General features: G+C 51.8%; 1 protein-coding gene across 14 annotated transcripts in view; it reads left to right on the top strand.

Moving 5' to 3' along the window:
* The window catches only part of TTC7A (tetratricopeptide repeat domain 7A), a 156,944-nt gene that overhangs the window by 32,957 nt on the left and 109,296 nt on the right, over positions 1-14,691 (top strand). For 11 of the 14 annotated variants that reach the window (XM_074011844.1, XM_045369378.3, XM_065527627.1 and 8 more), the window contains one exon: positions 4,944-5,112. In XM_074011844.1, the coding sequence (XP_073867945.1) occupies positions 4,944-5,112 (169 nt within the window). Of the gene's footprint in view, positions 1-4,943; positions 5,113-6,663; positions 6,723-14,691 lie in introns of all 14 variants that reach the window. The other 3 variants (XM_074011843.1, XM_074011845.1, XM_074011842.1) reach the window with 1 other exon arrangement.

Below are 14,691 nucleotides of genomic sequence, written 5' to 3'. Positions count from 1 at the left end.
AATGTGGTCCACCCACCAGCAGTGTGGGCATCATTGGGGAGCTGGTTAGAAATGCAATTAAGAATTAGAATCTGCGTTTTTGTTTTTTTTTTTGTTTGTTTTTTTTTTTTTTTGAGACGGAGTCTCGCTCTGTCACCCAGGCTGGAGTGCAGTGGCCAGATCTCAGCTCACTGCAAGCTCTGCCTCCCGGGTTCCCGCCATTCTCCTGCCTCAGCCTCCCGAGTAGCTGGGACCACAGGCGCCGCTACCTCGCCCGGCTAATTTTTTGTGTTTTCAGTAGAGACGGGGTTTCGCCGTGTTAGCCAGGATGGTCTCAATCTCCTGACCTAGTGATCCGCCCGTCTCGGCCTCCCAAAGTGCTGGGATTACAGGCTTGAGCCACCGCGCCCGGCCAGAATCTGCGTTTTAACAAGCTCTCCTGGTGATTCATATGTGCATCCAAGTTTGAGGCTGTGGCTGTTCTAGATTACAATGTATCCTGAGCTATAATAGTGGCATGGGTATGTCATTAGAAACTCAAAGAGGAGGGGGAGGGGGTAAAAAAAAAAAGAAACTCAAAGAGGAAGTGATCCCTCCCTCCCTTCTTCCCTCCCTTCCTTCCTTGCTTCCTTCCCCCCCCCACCCTTTCTTTCTGTCTGTCTGTCTGTCTTTATTTTCTTCAGGGTCTTGCTGTGTTACCCAGGCTGGTCTCCAACTCCTAGGCTCAAGCAATCCTCCTGCTTCAGCCTCCCAAAGCATTGGGATTACAGGAGTAAGGCACTGCGCCCAGCTGATTTTTAAAGAGATATTCCAAAGTAATATATTCACTTCCTTAAACCTTTTATTCCAACGTACTGTGTGCAAGGCGTTGTGTTGTGCACTCTGAGGGCAATCAAGACAAATCTAGTGTGGACCCTGCCCTCAAGGAGGCTGCAAGTCTCTTGGGAAGATAAGTCCTGTCAGTAAGTAAATAGCCTTCCTCCAAGGTGGACCATGATAGGAGTGGTATCCATGAGGAAGCAAGTCTGAGCGGGATGCTCTTTGAGGGTAAGCAGAGAGCAGACTCCGGGTAATGGTAGTACTAGAATTGGATCCTTCTGGGGCTGGATGTAGACAAGGTTGTAAAGGTACTTTGGGGCTAGGAAGGGCAGACTGGAACACCAGGCTGGGATGTGCAAGGCTTATTCTGTAAGGGAGGGAACGGGAAGGGACAGGGGAGAGGGGAGTGTGTACTAGAAGTTTAAGGTTACTGCTTTTAGGCTCCTTGAGAGGTATTATAGCACTGGGAGGTTTGTATTGGGTTAAAATAACTGCCTGACCGTGAGTATGTCCATTGACCCCACAGACCTTCCAGTTTGTCATCTGCTGGTCAAAAGGGTTGGACCAGATTGATGGGGTTCAAGCTTTTCCCATCAAGACCTCTTTAATTAAATGTTAAATGTTTAAAAATTGTTTCAAAAATAAACATGATTCAGGCTTATTGTAAAAATTCCAGTCAACAAATAAGTAATTTGAGTGATAAATAAAAGTCCCAACTGGCCTGTGACTTACGCCTGTAGTCTTAGCACTTTGGGAGGCTAAGGCAGGAGGATTGCTTGAGCCAGAAGTTTGAGATCAGACTGGGCAACATGGTGAGACCCCATCTCTACAAAAATTTTTTTTAATTAGCTGGGCATGGTGGCTTGCATCTGTGGTCCCAGCTATCCAAGAGACTGAGGCTGGAGGGTCACTTGAGCCCAGGAGGTTGAGGCTGCAGTGGGTTGTGTACATGCCACTGCACTCCAGTCTGGGTGACAGAGCAAGATCCTGATCTCTAAAACCCGGTCTAGCTCAGTTGTGTGGAGATCAGCAAAAACAAGCCACTTGTCCTAAACTCTGTTCTCCACTAGGTTGAGGCTTTGCACCATCCCATGTAGGCCTCCAAGGAACATTCTGCAATGGTATTTACTATTAGCCCCATTTCTTTTTGTTTTCTTTTTCAATTTTTTGTAGAGACAGGGTTCTCACTGTGTTGGTTGGGGTGGTCTCAGATTCCGGGTTTCAAGCGATCCTCTTGCCTTGGCCTCCCAAAGTGCTGGGATTATAGGCATGAGGCCCTGTGCCCTGCCAAGCCCCATCTCTGAGACCCAAGAACAGTGATGACAACCCAGGCCTTTGGTGTCTACAGCCCATGCTCTAATGCTGTCTCTCACTTCTCGGTGCTGCCTCCCAGAGTACTGGGGTGGAAATAAAATAATGACTGGGAAAGTTGGATTCATGTGACGGATGGTGATCACACCCCTACTTTTATAGTTCCCACGTTAGTCTGTGAAGTATTTCCTCATCTGTTATTTCCTCATACCTGGGTATCTCCATGAAGTCCTTTTTCCCTTTCTATTGACAGGGACAGTGAGGCACAAAAGGAGTAGGTGATGCACTGATCCACACAGTAGAGGGGACTGTTCCCCTGCTAAAGCGACCTCCTGCATGGCACCCTCCCACTGGGTGAGGGTTCCGTTCCCTGACTATTGGACTGATAGACCAAGAACATTTCATATCCACATGCATGGGTCCCACGGAGTGCAGCAGACTTTTCATGCTGCCAAGTAAGGACATTAAAAAGCAAGAAATAGCAGCAAAATGATACCATCTTCTGCTCTTACTGTGCCATAACAGAAAAACAGCTTAGCATTGAAGGGCAAGGTAGATATCCTTTCAGAACTAAGAGCCATTTTTTTTTTCAGACGACGGAGTCTCGCTCTGTCACCCAGGCTGGAATGCAGTGGCACGATCTCGGCTCACTGCAACCTCCGCCTCCCGGGTTCAAGTGATTCTTCTGCCTCAGCCTCCCGAGTAGCTAGGGTTACAGGCGCGTGCCACCACACCCAGATAATTTTTGTATTTTTAGTAGAGACGGGTTTTCACCATGTTGTCCAGGCTGGTATCAAACTCCTGACCTTAGGTGATCCGCCTGCCTTGACCTCCCCAAGTGCTGGGATTACAGGCATGAGCCATCATGCCCGGCCGAGCATCTTTTTAAATAGTGTGAATGTGGCTTTATAAAACATGCCCTGCATTGTCTAATTTTTCCCCAGCTTGGTGGAAGCTCTGTTGTTAACTGCCACTGGTCCTCCATGAACCACCGCTAGCCACACGCCATCAGCATGCCTGAAATGTCCTTCTGTGCCTCGCTGCCCTTGTCTCCATGTGCAGGATAATGATAATTACACATACCCTGTATTTATCTTGCTCTTTTCCAAAGAAAAGTTCAAAGCTCTTTTCTGGACTTTACCCTATTAATGTCCTCAGCATCGCTGTGATAGGCGGTGAGGAGTAGGTGTTATTTTCTCTCCCTCACCCACGAGGAAGACGCAGCCCGAGCAGGGAGGAAATGAGCCCATGGCTAGAGACCAGTGCAGGGAACGCAGAGTCACTGCCCAGCCTGGAAGGACTATAGGCCACATACCTCTGGGATGTGTCATCTGTGGCCCTGGCCCAGGGAGTGGGTGGCCTATCTGAGGAGACTAGCAAATCCCCTCAAAAGATTCAGCTTTGGAGAGTTAATTAATAGAGAGAGTAGGTCAGGCGTGCAGAGGCTGAATGGGCTCATTGGTAGAGGCATTGGAGGAGTTCAGCTGAAGGGAGCTCCCTGGTAGTCGGGGAGGCTTTCAGGAGAAGGTGGGCCTGAGCAAGTCCCCAAAGGATGGAAGAGGATCTGGTTAGGTTAGGGTGAAGGGAACTTGAGGAAGCACAGGCAAAAGAGGAATGTGGACTCACAAAAGCCAGAAGGACGAGTGGGGAAGGAGAATTTGGCTTCCCTGGAGCCTATCTGTGCCACGCTCCGTTTCTCTTGGCTTCTGAGAGGGCAGTAGATGGTAAGGAGTGCTGGAGGCTTGCCCTGGGGACACAGGGACCCCAGACTCTTACCTCTTTGCAGGGAGACAGGGGCAGCACCTTCCTGCCAGTGACAGATGCCAGGAGTGGGACCAGAGCTGCATCTTTGGGGAGCTTTATGGACAGATTGGTGCCTGTGTGGCAGGAGCAGTGCCCAGGGCCTGGCCCGTAGGCATTGTGAGCCAGCTGAGGACAGAATCAGAGGCAGCGGACCAGAACAAATGGCCTGAAGAGGTGGGAGGTCACAAGGAGAACTGGGGCCATGTCCAAGATCAGAACGCATGTGCTAGGATGGCACAGCCCAGGGCCAGCACAGCCTCCCTCAGGCAGCAGCACAGGAGCCCAAGCCAGAGTAGGGGTGATCACGGCTGTCCAGACCACTGCAGGCCCTAAGGGAGGCCCTGAGAGTTCCTCTGTGGGGTGGAGATTGAGATATAAGCAGCTTTTGAAAAAGGAGGGAAAAGAAACCAGGTTTAAATTCAGCCACTCTTGGCCTCTGTGGTTCTGCACTTTGACCCATTTCTGATAGGAAGAGGATGGTGACGCAGCAGGCCCTCTCCTCCTCAATCTGTCCCTCCACCACTCTTGGGGAAGGCATAAGCCTCCCCCATAGGCTGTTTCTGAGGCCTTTTACCTAATTATGATTTGCGTATACATGTACACAAGAGGACCCCCAAAATGAGAAGCCTGGGGCTCCACAAAACTTAGCTCCATCTCTGACTCTCCACTTGTGTTTAGAATAAATGCCTGAGCTTCTGAGGGACCCCCATGGGCTGCAATCTTTGGGGGGCTTCAGGAGAGGGAAGACAGGGCCTAGTCTGCAAGGTCTCTGGAGTCTTGCTGGGGACATAAAACGCACACATTTGAAACCATTAGGAACTCATATGAGAATTTCTTTGAGAGCCACGATGTGGGCTATGGACCATGGGTGAGAGCGGGGATCATGTGCTTAAGCATCAGGGAAGGCTTCCTGGAGGAGGCGGGGGAGTTCTGAGCAAGGTCTGAGGCAAACAGGGTCAAGGTTCAGTGGGGGGTGTTCACCCCAAGGTGCCTTTCGGGGAGGTGCTGCTAACATGTCCTTGTCTTTTCAGCCACAGTACATGTGTGAGGCCATGCTGATCCTGGGCAAACTGCATTACGTGGAGGGCTCGTACCGAGATGCCATCAGCATGTATGCACGGGCCGGGATCGATGACGTGTCCATGGAGAACAAGCCCCTGTATCAGATGCGGCTGCTGTCGGAGGCTTTTGTCATCAAAGGTAGCTGTTAGCGCCAGCCTGGGCTCCCCTCCACTGTGTGCAGCTCATTGCACTCTGACTCCCAGGGCCCTGCTGGGCTCGTGTCCAGATTCTTCACCCCTGGTAGTGCCCATGCCCTGGTACTGGTGTCCAATGTGGATGCTGGTAGTAACTGGCCATGTTGACGTTGCCTGGTGCCTGGGACATCAGGAGACTCAGATTCTCGCCCTGGCTCTGTCAACAACGATTACCCTACTGTGTACCCTTGGGCAATCACCTCTTTACCTTCTTTGGCCTCAGTTTACTTGTTTGGAAGATACGGTTGTAATACCTGCCCTCCCAGGGTTACCATGACCAAGAGGCATCAGCGGAGTTGTGTAGCCAGGTTGAGAAAGGTTTACAAAGTATGACCTCTCACTGGCAGGCTGGCTCTGCTGACTGACGCTGGCCCCAGAGGAGGTGCTGGGTGCTGTAGGAGTCTGCTACTCCTCAGTTATTTGTTGGGCACCTGCCGTAAGTGGCCCAGGGAGCGGGGGCTGAGACCCAGTGATGAACAGTTCAGAACCGGTTCCTAGAGGAGCTCTCAGCCTTCCAGGGACAAGGGGTGCTCGGAAGGGGATTTAGGGACACAGATCAATGATGTAGGAATTTCATGAGGGGGCTGTGGACAGCCCAGCTGGGGAAACCATGCCATTTAACAGGACCCCAAATGTGTTCAGTGTTAAAGTCATCCTACCCCAAACTTTGTGCTTCAGGCTCCTTCTTCACTGGATCCCTGGCTGTGGGAACCCCTCTGCCCAGCCTGCTGTCAGGAATCTTGGATGTTTGATCGTCTCCCTAGTGCCGCACAAACCAACCCCCAGAGAAAAGTCTAGAAAAGATGGCTGTGGCTCAGTGGGGATTTGGTGCCTGACATTTGTAGAGTATGTGACACCCTCTATTATAGATAGGGACATTCTCTCCATCTTATATGTGGGGAAACTGAGGCCCAGAGAGGATAACTTGCCCAAAGTTACCCAGATTAATGGTGGAGCCAGTACAAGAACCTCCATGCTCTGACTCTGGCCTTGGAATATGAGTCCTCCAAGGCCCCTGCAACACACACTCAGTTTCCCCTGTCTCCCCTGGGTCCCAGGAGGAGTGACTGTGACATCTGTGGAGGGCACACCCTCCTTGACTCTGGCTGGTGGGACTTCCTGAGGGGGTTTGCCCACCCCAGATCCTTGGATCTCTTTTCCATTGGGTCCACACCATGCCAGGAAACCTGGCAAGATGGTCACTGTGGGTGGACCCAGCGCCAGCCGGTGGGAGGGCAGGTGCGTTTCTGGGACGGCCTGGTCTATGGGTAGTCTTCTCCGTTTGCTCTCTCATCCCCCGCTCTGCGCCTCTGGCACAGGCCAGCCTTGGGGGTGATCTGCATTTGGCATTTGGGTCTTTCAGGTCTCTTAGAAACCCTTTCAGCCATGGACGCCCTGAGCGGAACCCCCTTCCTCGGGCTTCCTTTCTGGGACTTTCTCCTGAGCCTGGCTCAGGACGGATTGCCCCCTGTCTCCTGCTCTCTCCTCTTTCTAGCATGCCTCCAGCTTCTTGGGGGAAACACAGTCCCGGTGGTCAGAGGTTCTGCAGGGGAGGTAAGGAGCCGGGCGCTGCCGGCACGGGCTGCTCGGTCGCGGGCTGTGCTAGCTCCCGTTCCCCAGTGACTGCACATGGCCTTCCCTTTGCCTGCCTCCTCTCTGCCTGTCCTCCTCCCTGTCCTGCTGCAGTGACCATGCCTGCTGCCCGGCATGCTGAGGTTTGCCTGACCCTGCGTGTGCTTGAGACCATGCACGTGGCTACCAGGGTGTGCACGATGTTGATCTGCCTGGGTTTGGGGGATTTGGTGGGTCTTCCCATGCAGAGTAGAGGCCACACCCTTCGGGGGCTGAGGATGCTGGTCATTGGTCCTGACTCCATCTGTGAGCATGAGGGTGGTGGCAGCAGGGGCCACAGAGTTCACAGAATGCTGATATTTATTCAGCCCCCCTCCATGCCAGGTAGACCCTCGTTGAGTCCCCTCTGTAACCCTCTGAGGTAGTGTTCCCCTCATTCTATGTCACGGATGAGGAGTTAAGGTTGGAAGAAGTGAGGTGATTCATGCGAGGTCTCACAGGAAGTGGCGGAGGCGGGATTTGAACCCAGGCAGCTGGAGCTTGTGATACTGTTGCTGAGAATCCTAGGATGAAAGGAATCAAGTGATCCAGGCCAACCCCTCATGTTACAGTTGAGGTAACTGAGGCTGACAAAAATGAAGCAGCTTGCCCAGGACATCAGTTAGCGTGTATTTGAACTGGAGTCCTCCGTCCCAGACAGCCACTCGATCTTGGGCTCCATTTGATGCTGGGCTGCCTGCAGGAGCCAGACTGACCCACACTCAGCACTCCTGGCCAGACTATTACGCCATGGCTTGACTGGCCATTTTTCACAGGAATCTGCTCTGTGGTTCTGTTTGGTACTCTCTAGTGGGGTGGGGAGTCTGGGTCTCAGGCACACCTGACTGGAGGAGGAGGACAGGGCCTGTGTGTCACAGGGGGGCCTGAGCTTGCCAGACTGGGAGGCTCTGTGGGGTCCCCAGTGTGGAGCGATTCCAACATGGAGCTGCTCTTCTTTTTAGGGGATTCAGAAACAGGCCCTGGGTCTCTTCACCCCCACCCTCAAAAGACATAAAAACACATTCCCCTCACCCTCTTTCCCCATCAGAGTAGAGGGACTTGCACTGTGACCCTGTGAGGCGTCACTCACAAAGGCCCGGCCTTCCTCTGAAATGTGCACCCTTGTATTACACCCAAAGATGCATTCTGATTCCCGGGAAAGCTTTAGATGTCAACCCAGGAGCCTGAGTGAAGAGGCAGTTGCAGCAGTCTTGGGTTTTCATTAGCCAGAGTGCAGAGACATCACATGCATATTTGTGTATATAAGGTATAGGGGAGTACATGACCTCCACCTCCTCTGAGGGGAAAAGAGTTATTGTCCATGTCACGTCTGTTTAGAAACAATAGAAAAACCACATGTTCCCCACTAAGATAGAAAAATAAGACAACTTCATGGGAAGACCTGTTGTTTCCATGTCCAGGTGGTCTGTGCCCAGCCACCAGCACTCCTGGTCCCGTAACATTTGAGTCACACAGGTGCTCAGACTGACCAAGTCCGGCCAGGAGTAGGAGACTGGATTTTAGGGCCTCTTGGTAACCTGGGAGGTGGGCTGGGCCCTGCCGGAGGCTCTGGAAGAAAAACCACCTCTTCCCTGGTCCTGCCTTCAGCTGCTCCTGGCTGCAGAGAAGTCGTCATGTTGACCTGTTACTCAGTAATGCCCTATCCTGTGGCCAGCTGCTCCCAAGTCACCTGTGGCCCCGGGCGGAGCCTCCCCTGCCTGTCAGAATCCCCTGTTTGGTTCTTCATTTCCCAGGTACCGATTTCCTGAGCTCCTCTTGTATACCTGATGTTTGATGGCATTCCCAGAAACGTGGGGTGCAGACCCCTCCCTCTGGAAGCTGAGCCTCTGATGTATGTCTCTGATGTATGTGTATGTAGGGGGATGGGGGGAGGTGGGATGATCATATGTGCACCACCCAGGAGCTTGCAGGGCCCCCCCAAACCCACTGAATCAGAATCTAACCCTTATAACGTTCCCGGGTGATGTACACACACATTACAGTTGGTGAGACACTGCCCTGGAATACTTGTTTAATAAATATTTGTTGACTGATTTTTTTGTTTGTTTGTTTGGTTGGTTGTTTTTTGAGACTGAGTCTCACTCTGTCGCCCATGCTGGAGTGCGGTGGCGCAATCTCGGCTCACTGCAAGCTCCACCTCCCGGGTTCACGCCATTCTCCTGCCTCAGCCTCCCGAGTAGCTGGGACTACAGCCCAGCTAAGTTTTTGTATTTTTTTAGTAGAAACAGGGTTTCACCGTGATACCCAGGATGGTCTCAATCTTCTGACCTCATGATCCTCCCGCCTCAGCCTCCCAAAGTGCTGGGATTACAGATGTGAGCCACCACGCCCAGCCTTGTTGACTGATTGTTAACCTTCATCTCTCCTCTGTAAATGGGAGGTGGTTGTTATGCCCATTTTGAGGATGAAGAAGCAGAGGAAGTTCATGCAGCCTGTAAGTAGCATTGGTGGCCAGATGGATGTCTCTAAAGCTTGTGTCCCACCTGTAACAGAGGAGCCGGGAGGCAGATTACGGTTGCCTCTAAGACGGGTCACACAGATGAGGACTGTCTCCTCTCTGGGCCTCCTTCAGCCCTGGTGAAGCCCTGCAGTCATTTTCTTGGCATTTGCTTTCCCAGGGCCGTTTATGGGTGTTTGTGGATGCGTTGTTCAGAAAATTTGCTTTTATATTTCAACCTAACATCAGTCATCTTGGTTTAGACTGGAAGCCCACCCCTCTCCTACCCCATTCCCCAGGACCTGCCATGGCCCCCTTGTAACTTCTGCCAGCCCACTGACCCCTGACCAACCATGTCAGATCAGGGGAAGGCCCTGGAAAGGAAATGCTCCCAGCCAACTCCAAGTGCAGGTGACAGATATATCTTCAGATGAAACAGCTCCATTACCATCCTTGTTTGTTTGGTGAAGAGGGAACATCATCCATTTACTCTGTATTAAAAATAATCAGGCCGGGCACGGTGGCTTACGCCTGTAATCCCAGCACTTTGGGAGGCTGAGGTGGGCGGATCACGAGGTCAGGAGATCGAGACCATCTTGGCTAACACAGGTGAAACCTGGTCTCTACTAAAAATACAAAAAATTAGCCAGGCGTGGTGGTGGGCATCTGTAATCCCAGCTACTTGGGAGGCTGAGGCAGGAGAATGGCATGAACCTGGGAGACGGAGCTTGCAGTGAGCCGAGATCATGCCACTGCACTCCAGCCTGGGTGACAGAGTGAGAGTCTGTCTCAAAAAATTAAATTAAATTAAAATTAATAAAAATAATAAAAAGTAATCTAAGCTGGATGCGGTGGCTCATGCCTGTAATCCTAGCACTTTGGGAAGCCAAGGCGGGCGGATGACTTAAGGTTAGGAGTTCGAGACCAGCCTGGCCAACATGGTGAAACCCTGTCTGTACTTAAAAAAAAAAAAAGTACAAAAAATTAGTTGGTCATGGTGGCATGCACCTGTAATCCCAGCTACTTGGGAGGCTGGGACAGGAGAATTGCCTGAACCTGGGAGGCGGAGGTTGCAGTGAGCCGAGATCACACCAAGGCACTCCAGCCTGGGTGGACAGAGCGATACTCCGTCTCAAAAAAACAAAAATTATCTAGAATGCTTTCAAGGCCCTTCTAGGATGGCCTGTCTTCAGTGCTGCCCACTCCCTTGGCAGAACCCTCTGCACTTGACCCCATGTGCTCATGGCTGTGAGCCCTGTCTTCCACTGAATTCCAAGCCTCTTGAGTACAGGTGTTCATTTCTTTTGTACCCTCAACCAGTCTCCCTCTCTCCTTTCCTGAAGCCCCACCTGTCAGCCTAATGAGGTCTGCTCCTGGTATCCAATATAATCTATGAAGTTCTTCCCTTCACTTCTTCTTGGGACATTGTGCTTGCCTTTTTTCTTCACTCTGCACATAGCTGTGTCCTTACATTCTCCTCTGACACAGTTCAGGTGCATCCTGTGCCAGAAGCTTCCCTTAGTTGTTCAGCTTGCAGCATCGTCTCCCTCCTCCCAGCTCACTTGGACCTCAGCCCAGTATGCACGTCCATTCTCCCCAGTTAGGGGTCAGTATGTTCCTTCCGCCGAGCGTCTGACCTCTTGCAGTTGTATCCCCCAAGGCTCCTGGCCTGCCTCCCACAGGAGGAAGTAAAATTTGTCAGCAGTTGATTCAGCAAACACCTGCTGGGGATGCCAAGTTAGGGTCACTTCCCTTGAGGGAGTGGCAGGCGGGTGAGCAAAGCTCCAGGAGGGATGCAGCTCCAGGAGAAGCAGCTGTTTGGAAGACCCCAGAGTGGCTGGTCTGCTGCTCCTGCCATGGCTTGCTGGGGCAGTGTGGCAGACTTCCTGCCTGGCCGTGGTGTCTCGGCCATATGGCTGTCCCTAGTTTTGTCCTGTGGGAAGCTCTGCCTTGACTCTTGGCCTTTTGGCCACCAGAAAGGGCCATTTGTGAAGAGTCCCCTCTGGGCCACTGCTTCTGGGCAGCCCAGCCCCTGATGGGAGTGGAACACTTGAGCCTACCTTATGGGTTGAACAGTGCAAGGACTTGTTTGCCAGGTTTGGGGTCTGTCTGCCTCTACAGCTCCCTAAAACTCTGTAGTAATAAGCCTTTGGGCAATTGGCATTGCATCATCTTCATGGCTGAGAACCTAGAGCCAAAGATTGTGTTGACTCTAAGTCCATGGATCTAGATCCAGGCCTTGAGGGTCTGTCCCTCAGCAGCAGGCCTCGGGGCTCCTCTCAGGCACCCACCCCTGGTTCTCTAGCAATGCAGTGAGAGCTGCAGCAGGGGGTCCCTGTGAGGTTTGCATGGGGAAGGATTCAGGCCTTTCCAGTCTTGTCTTCTAATAGAGTCTGGTCCCCCTGTCTCCTCTGGCACTGCCTTCAGCAAGGACAGGGAATTTTCAACTCCAGTTATCTGACTTCACTCTCAGCTGTCTTGCATTGTTTTATATAGACAAAACTTTCCTATTCAGAGGGGCTGCGAGGAGTGATGCTTGTAAGGCTTATTTTTATAGGGCTTAGCATAGGCTCCAAGAAGCATCTAGCATAGGCCGGTATCCTGAAGTGTTCTACCACATGCCCAGTGTCTCACCTCAAGACAAAATAGGCTGCATTCCAGCCGGTGGTGCTGCTGCTGTGTATCTGGAATTCCAGTTTCTTAGCTGGGAGATGGCAAAGTCCTCTCTGCCCTACCTGACCTCAGCCCAGCCAATTTTGTATTTCAGGAATTGTCCCATCGGGCACCATGCCTCTGGGGATCAGTTTCTGCGTAACCAGACTTATGGTTGTAATGACAAACATGCAACTACAACTAGTTGGAAAGTAGCAACAAAAAAGAGGAGAGACTGGATATTTATGGCCCCTTGTAACTAGAAAGTTGTTGGAGCAGCATGGCATCAGGCATAGCTGAATCTGGGGGCTCAGCGAGGTCTGTTGAGGTCATCCTCAGCAGCTCCAGGAGTACATGGTTCTTGCAGCATGGCACCCACTACCTCAGAAGGAGAGAGTGCCTGGGGAAGCTTCTCGTGGAAGTGGCTTGGTCTCTTGCCCACCCTGGAGCCAATCGTGGTGCCCAGCACCTAGGATACTGAGCTGGTACCAGGGGTGGGATTTCCTCCACCCGAATCCTGTGGACTGAGATGCAAGAATGATTCCTCAAAGGAAAACCAGGGTACAGTTACGAAAGTAGGTGAAAGGCATGGAGGCAGAGCACCAGAGTGCAGGCAGCAATGATTCACCTCAGGGTACACCAGTAGTGGAAGGGTCAGGCTGTGGACGTCGCTCTCTCTGACTCCAGCATTCGGGCTTGTTCGATTGAAGCACTCTTGCAGAGGCAGGTGAGATCCAGCTAGTTGTGGGGCCTTCACAGGTGAGCTGGGTGGTGAGCCTGAACTTGAGGATGAATCACCGACAGTTGAGTGGAAGAGGTGCCTTCCAGCGAGGGAAGGCCAAAGGGAAGCCCCAGGGGGAAAGAAGGGGAGGTGGCTTGTTTGGAGGTGCAGTGTAATCATAATTCTTGGAGCCAAGAGGAGGTGTGTGTGGGATGGATTGGGAATGAGCGTGAGGGCCAGGTGGGCTCCACAAGAGGGCCCAGAGCAGAGAGTCCACGGTAAGGCTCAGGGTGTCTCTCTTTACTGGGGTTCTAGAACTTTGGCTGCACGTCACCACACCATGAGGTGCAGCACAGCCTGTTCTCCCTCAAATCAGGCTCACCTATGGGTCAGCACGCTGTCTGTGGTCAGCATGCTGTCTGGGGCAATCTTCTCTAGGGTCTGGAGCTGGGGAGTCTGGGCCCTAGACTAGGATGAAGCCTTTGTGGATCCAAGGTAACGAATCACCCACTTTTTTGTTGGTCTGAACTCCGAGGGTTATTCACTGGCTTTGACTGGCTTCCAGGATGTTTCAGGGCCTGCTCTTTGGACATCTCCAGCTTTAGCCGGTTCAGCCTCCCCAAGCTCCGGTGGGTCTCTTCCATTTCTCCAGCCCTAGCTCAGTGTGCCAATGGCGTGGAGAGTGACTCATACTTCTCCAGCCATTCATTCTACCTTGAGCCTGGCAGACTTTAGTCATTGGTGCCTAATTTAGGGTTCATTGTGGCTCCACAGATAAGAGCGCAGGCCTCTTGAGAACCTGTCCTGCCCCCAGTGTCAGCCTGGCTGGCTTGTGTTCTCCTTTACCTCACACTCAGCACCAGGGAGGTCCTGGTGCCCTGACCCTAGTACACAGGAACTCTGCATTGCAGTGACATGCTAGGTTGTGAAGCTGCTGTGCAAAGTCAAAAAAGGTGAAATGCCCTCAGCAGCTGGAAGGATTATGATCGGCAGATTCTCTTCTCCCAGCCCCTTGAAGGTGGGCTTCTTTTTTTACTCTTCTTTTTTGTCAGTGTAACCCCAAGCTATTCTGCTGTCACCTGGAATTGTGTCTCTGATTACAACTTTTAAAAAAGAAAGAACACTACGCTGCTTCCAGGACAGGATATGATAGCATATTTGGTTTTTGTGTTTTTAGCCCTGGTATGGCGGGAATTCACTGTTGATTTTGGCTTCCCTCTCCAAGGGGTGTGGGCTGTGTGCCTCACACGGACAGGAGCTCAGTCCTTGTGGCACTGCTGTCCTGGCCCCAGGTGAGAGGCTGGCTTCCAGATGCCGAAGGAGCAGGCTGCTAGGGGATCAGGCCTCATCCAGCCAGAAACCTGGATCTAGTTGACACTGGTGCTTTTAGCTGAGGGGTCTTGGAATTAATCAGTTTTCCCTGGATTCAAATTTTTTTGTTTGTTTGTTTAGATGGTCTTGCTCTGTCACCCGGGCTGGAGTGCCAATGATACGATTTTGGCTTACTGCAACCTCTGCCTCCCGGCTTCAAACAATTCTCCTGCCTTGGCCTCCAGAATAACTGGAATTACAGGCGCGTACCACCACGCCCAGCTAATTTTTTGTATTTTTAGTAGAGATGGTGTTTTGCCATGTTAGCCAGGCTGGTCTTGAACTCCTGACTTCAAGTGATCCACCCGCCTCAGCTTCTAAAAGTACTGGGATTACAGGCTTAAGCCACCAGATGCCCCGCCTAGATTTTTTATTTGTAACTCTGGAGAAGGGTTAAACCCCTACCTAAGAGGTTATTGTGAGCATCACTTGAAAATATTTCCTAAGTGCATACTTTTTTTTTTTTTTGAGATGGAGTCTCGCTGTGTTGCCCAGGCTGGAGTGCAATGGCGCGATCTCAGCTCACCGCAACCTCCACCTCCTGGGTTCAAGCAATTCTGCTGCCTCAACTGGGATTACAGGCATGCGCCACCATGCCTGACTAATTTTGTATTTTTAGTAGAGATGTTGGTCAGGCTGTTCTCGAACTCTTGACCTCAGATAATCCTCCTACCTCAGCCTCCCAAAGTGTTGGGATTACAGGCGTGAGC

Source organism: Macaca fascicularis, chromosome 13 (assembly GCF_037993035.2).
Source record: "Macaca fascicularis isolate 582-1 chromosome 13, T2T-MFA8v1.1".
NCBI lineage: Eukaryota > Metazoa > Chordata > Mammalia > Primates > Cercopithecidae > Macaca > Macaca fascicularis.
This window is presented reverse-complemented; position numbering and strand designations above follow the sequence as displayed.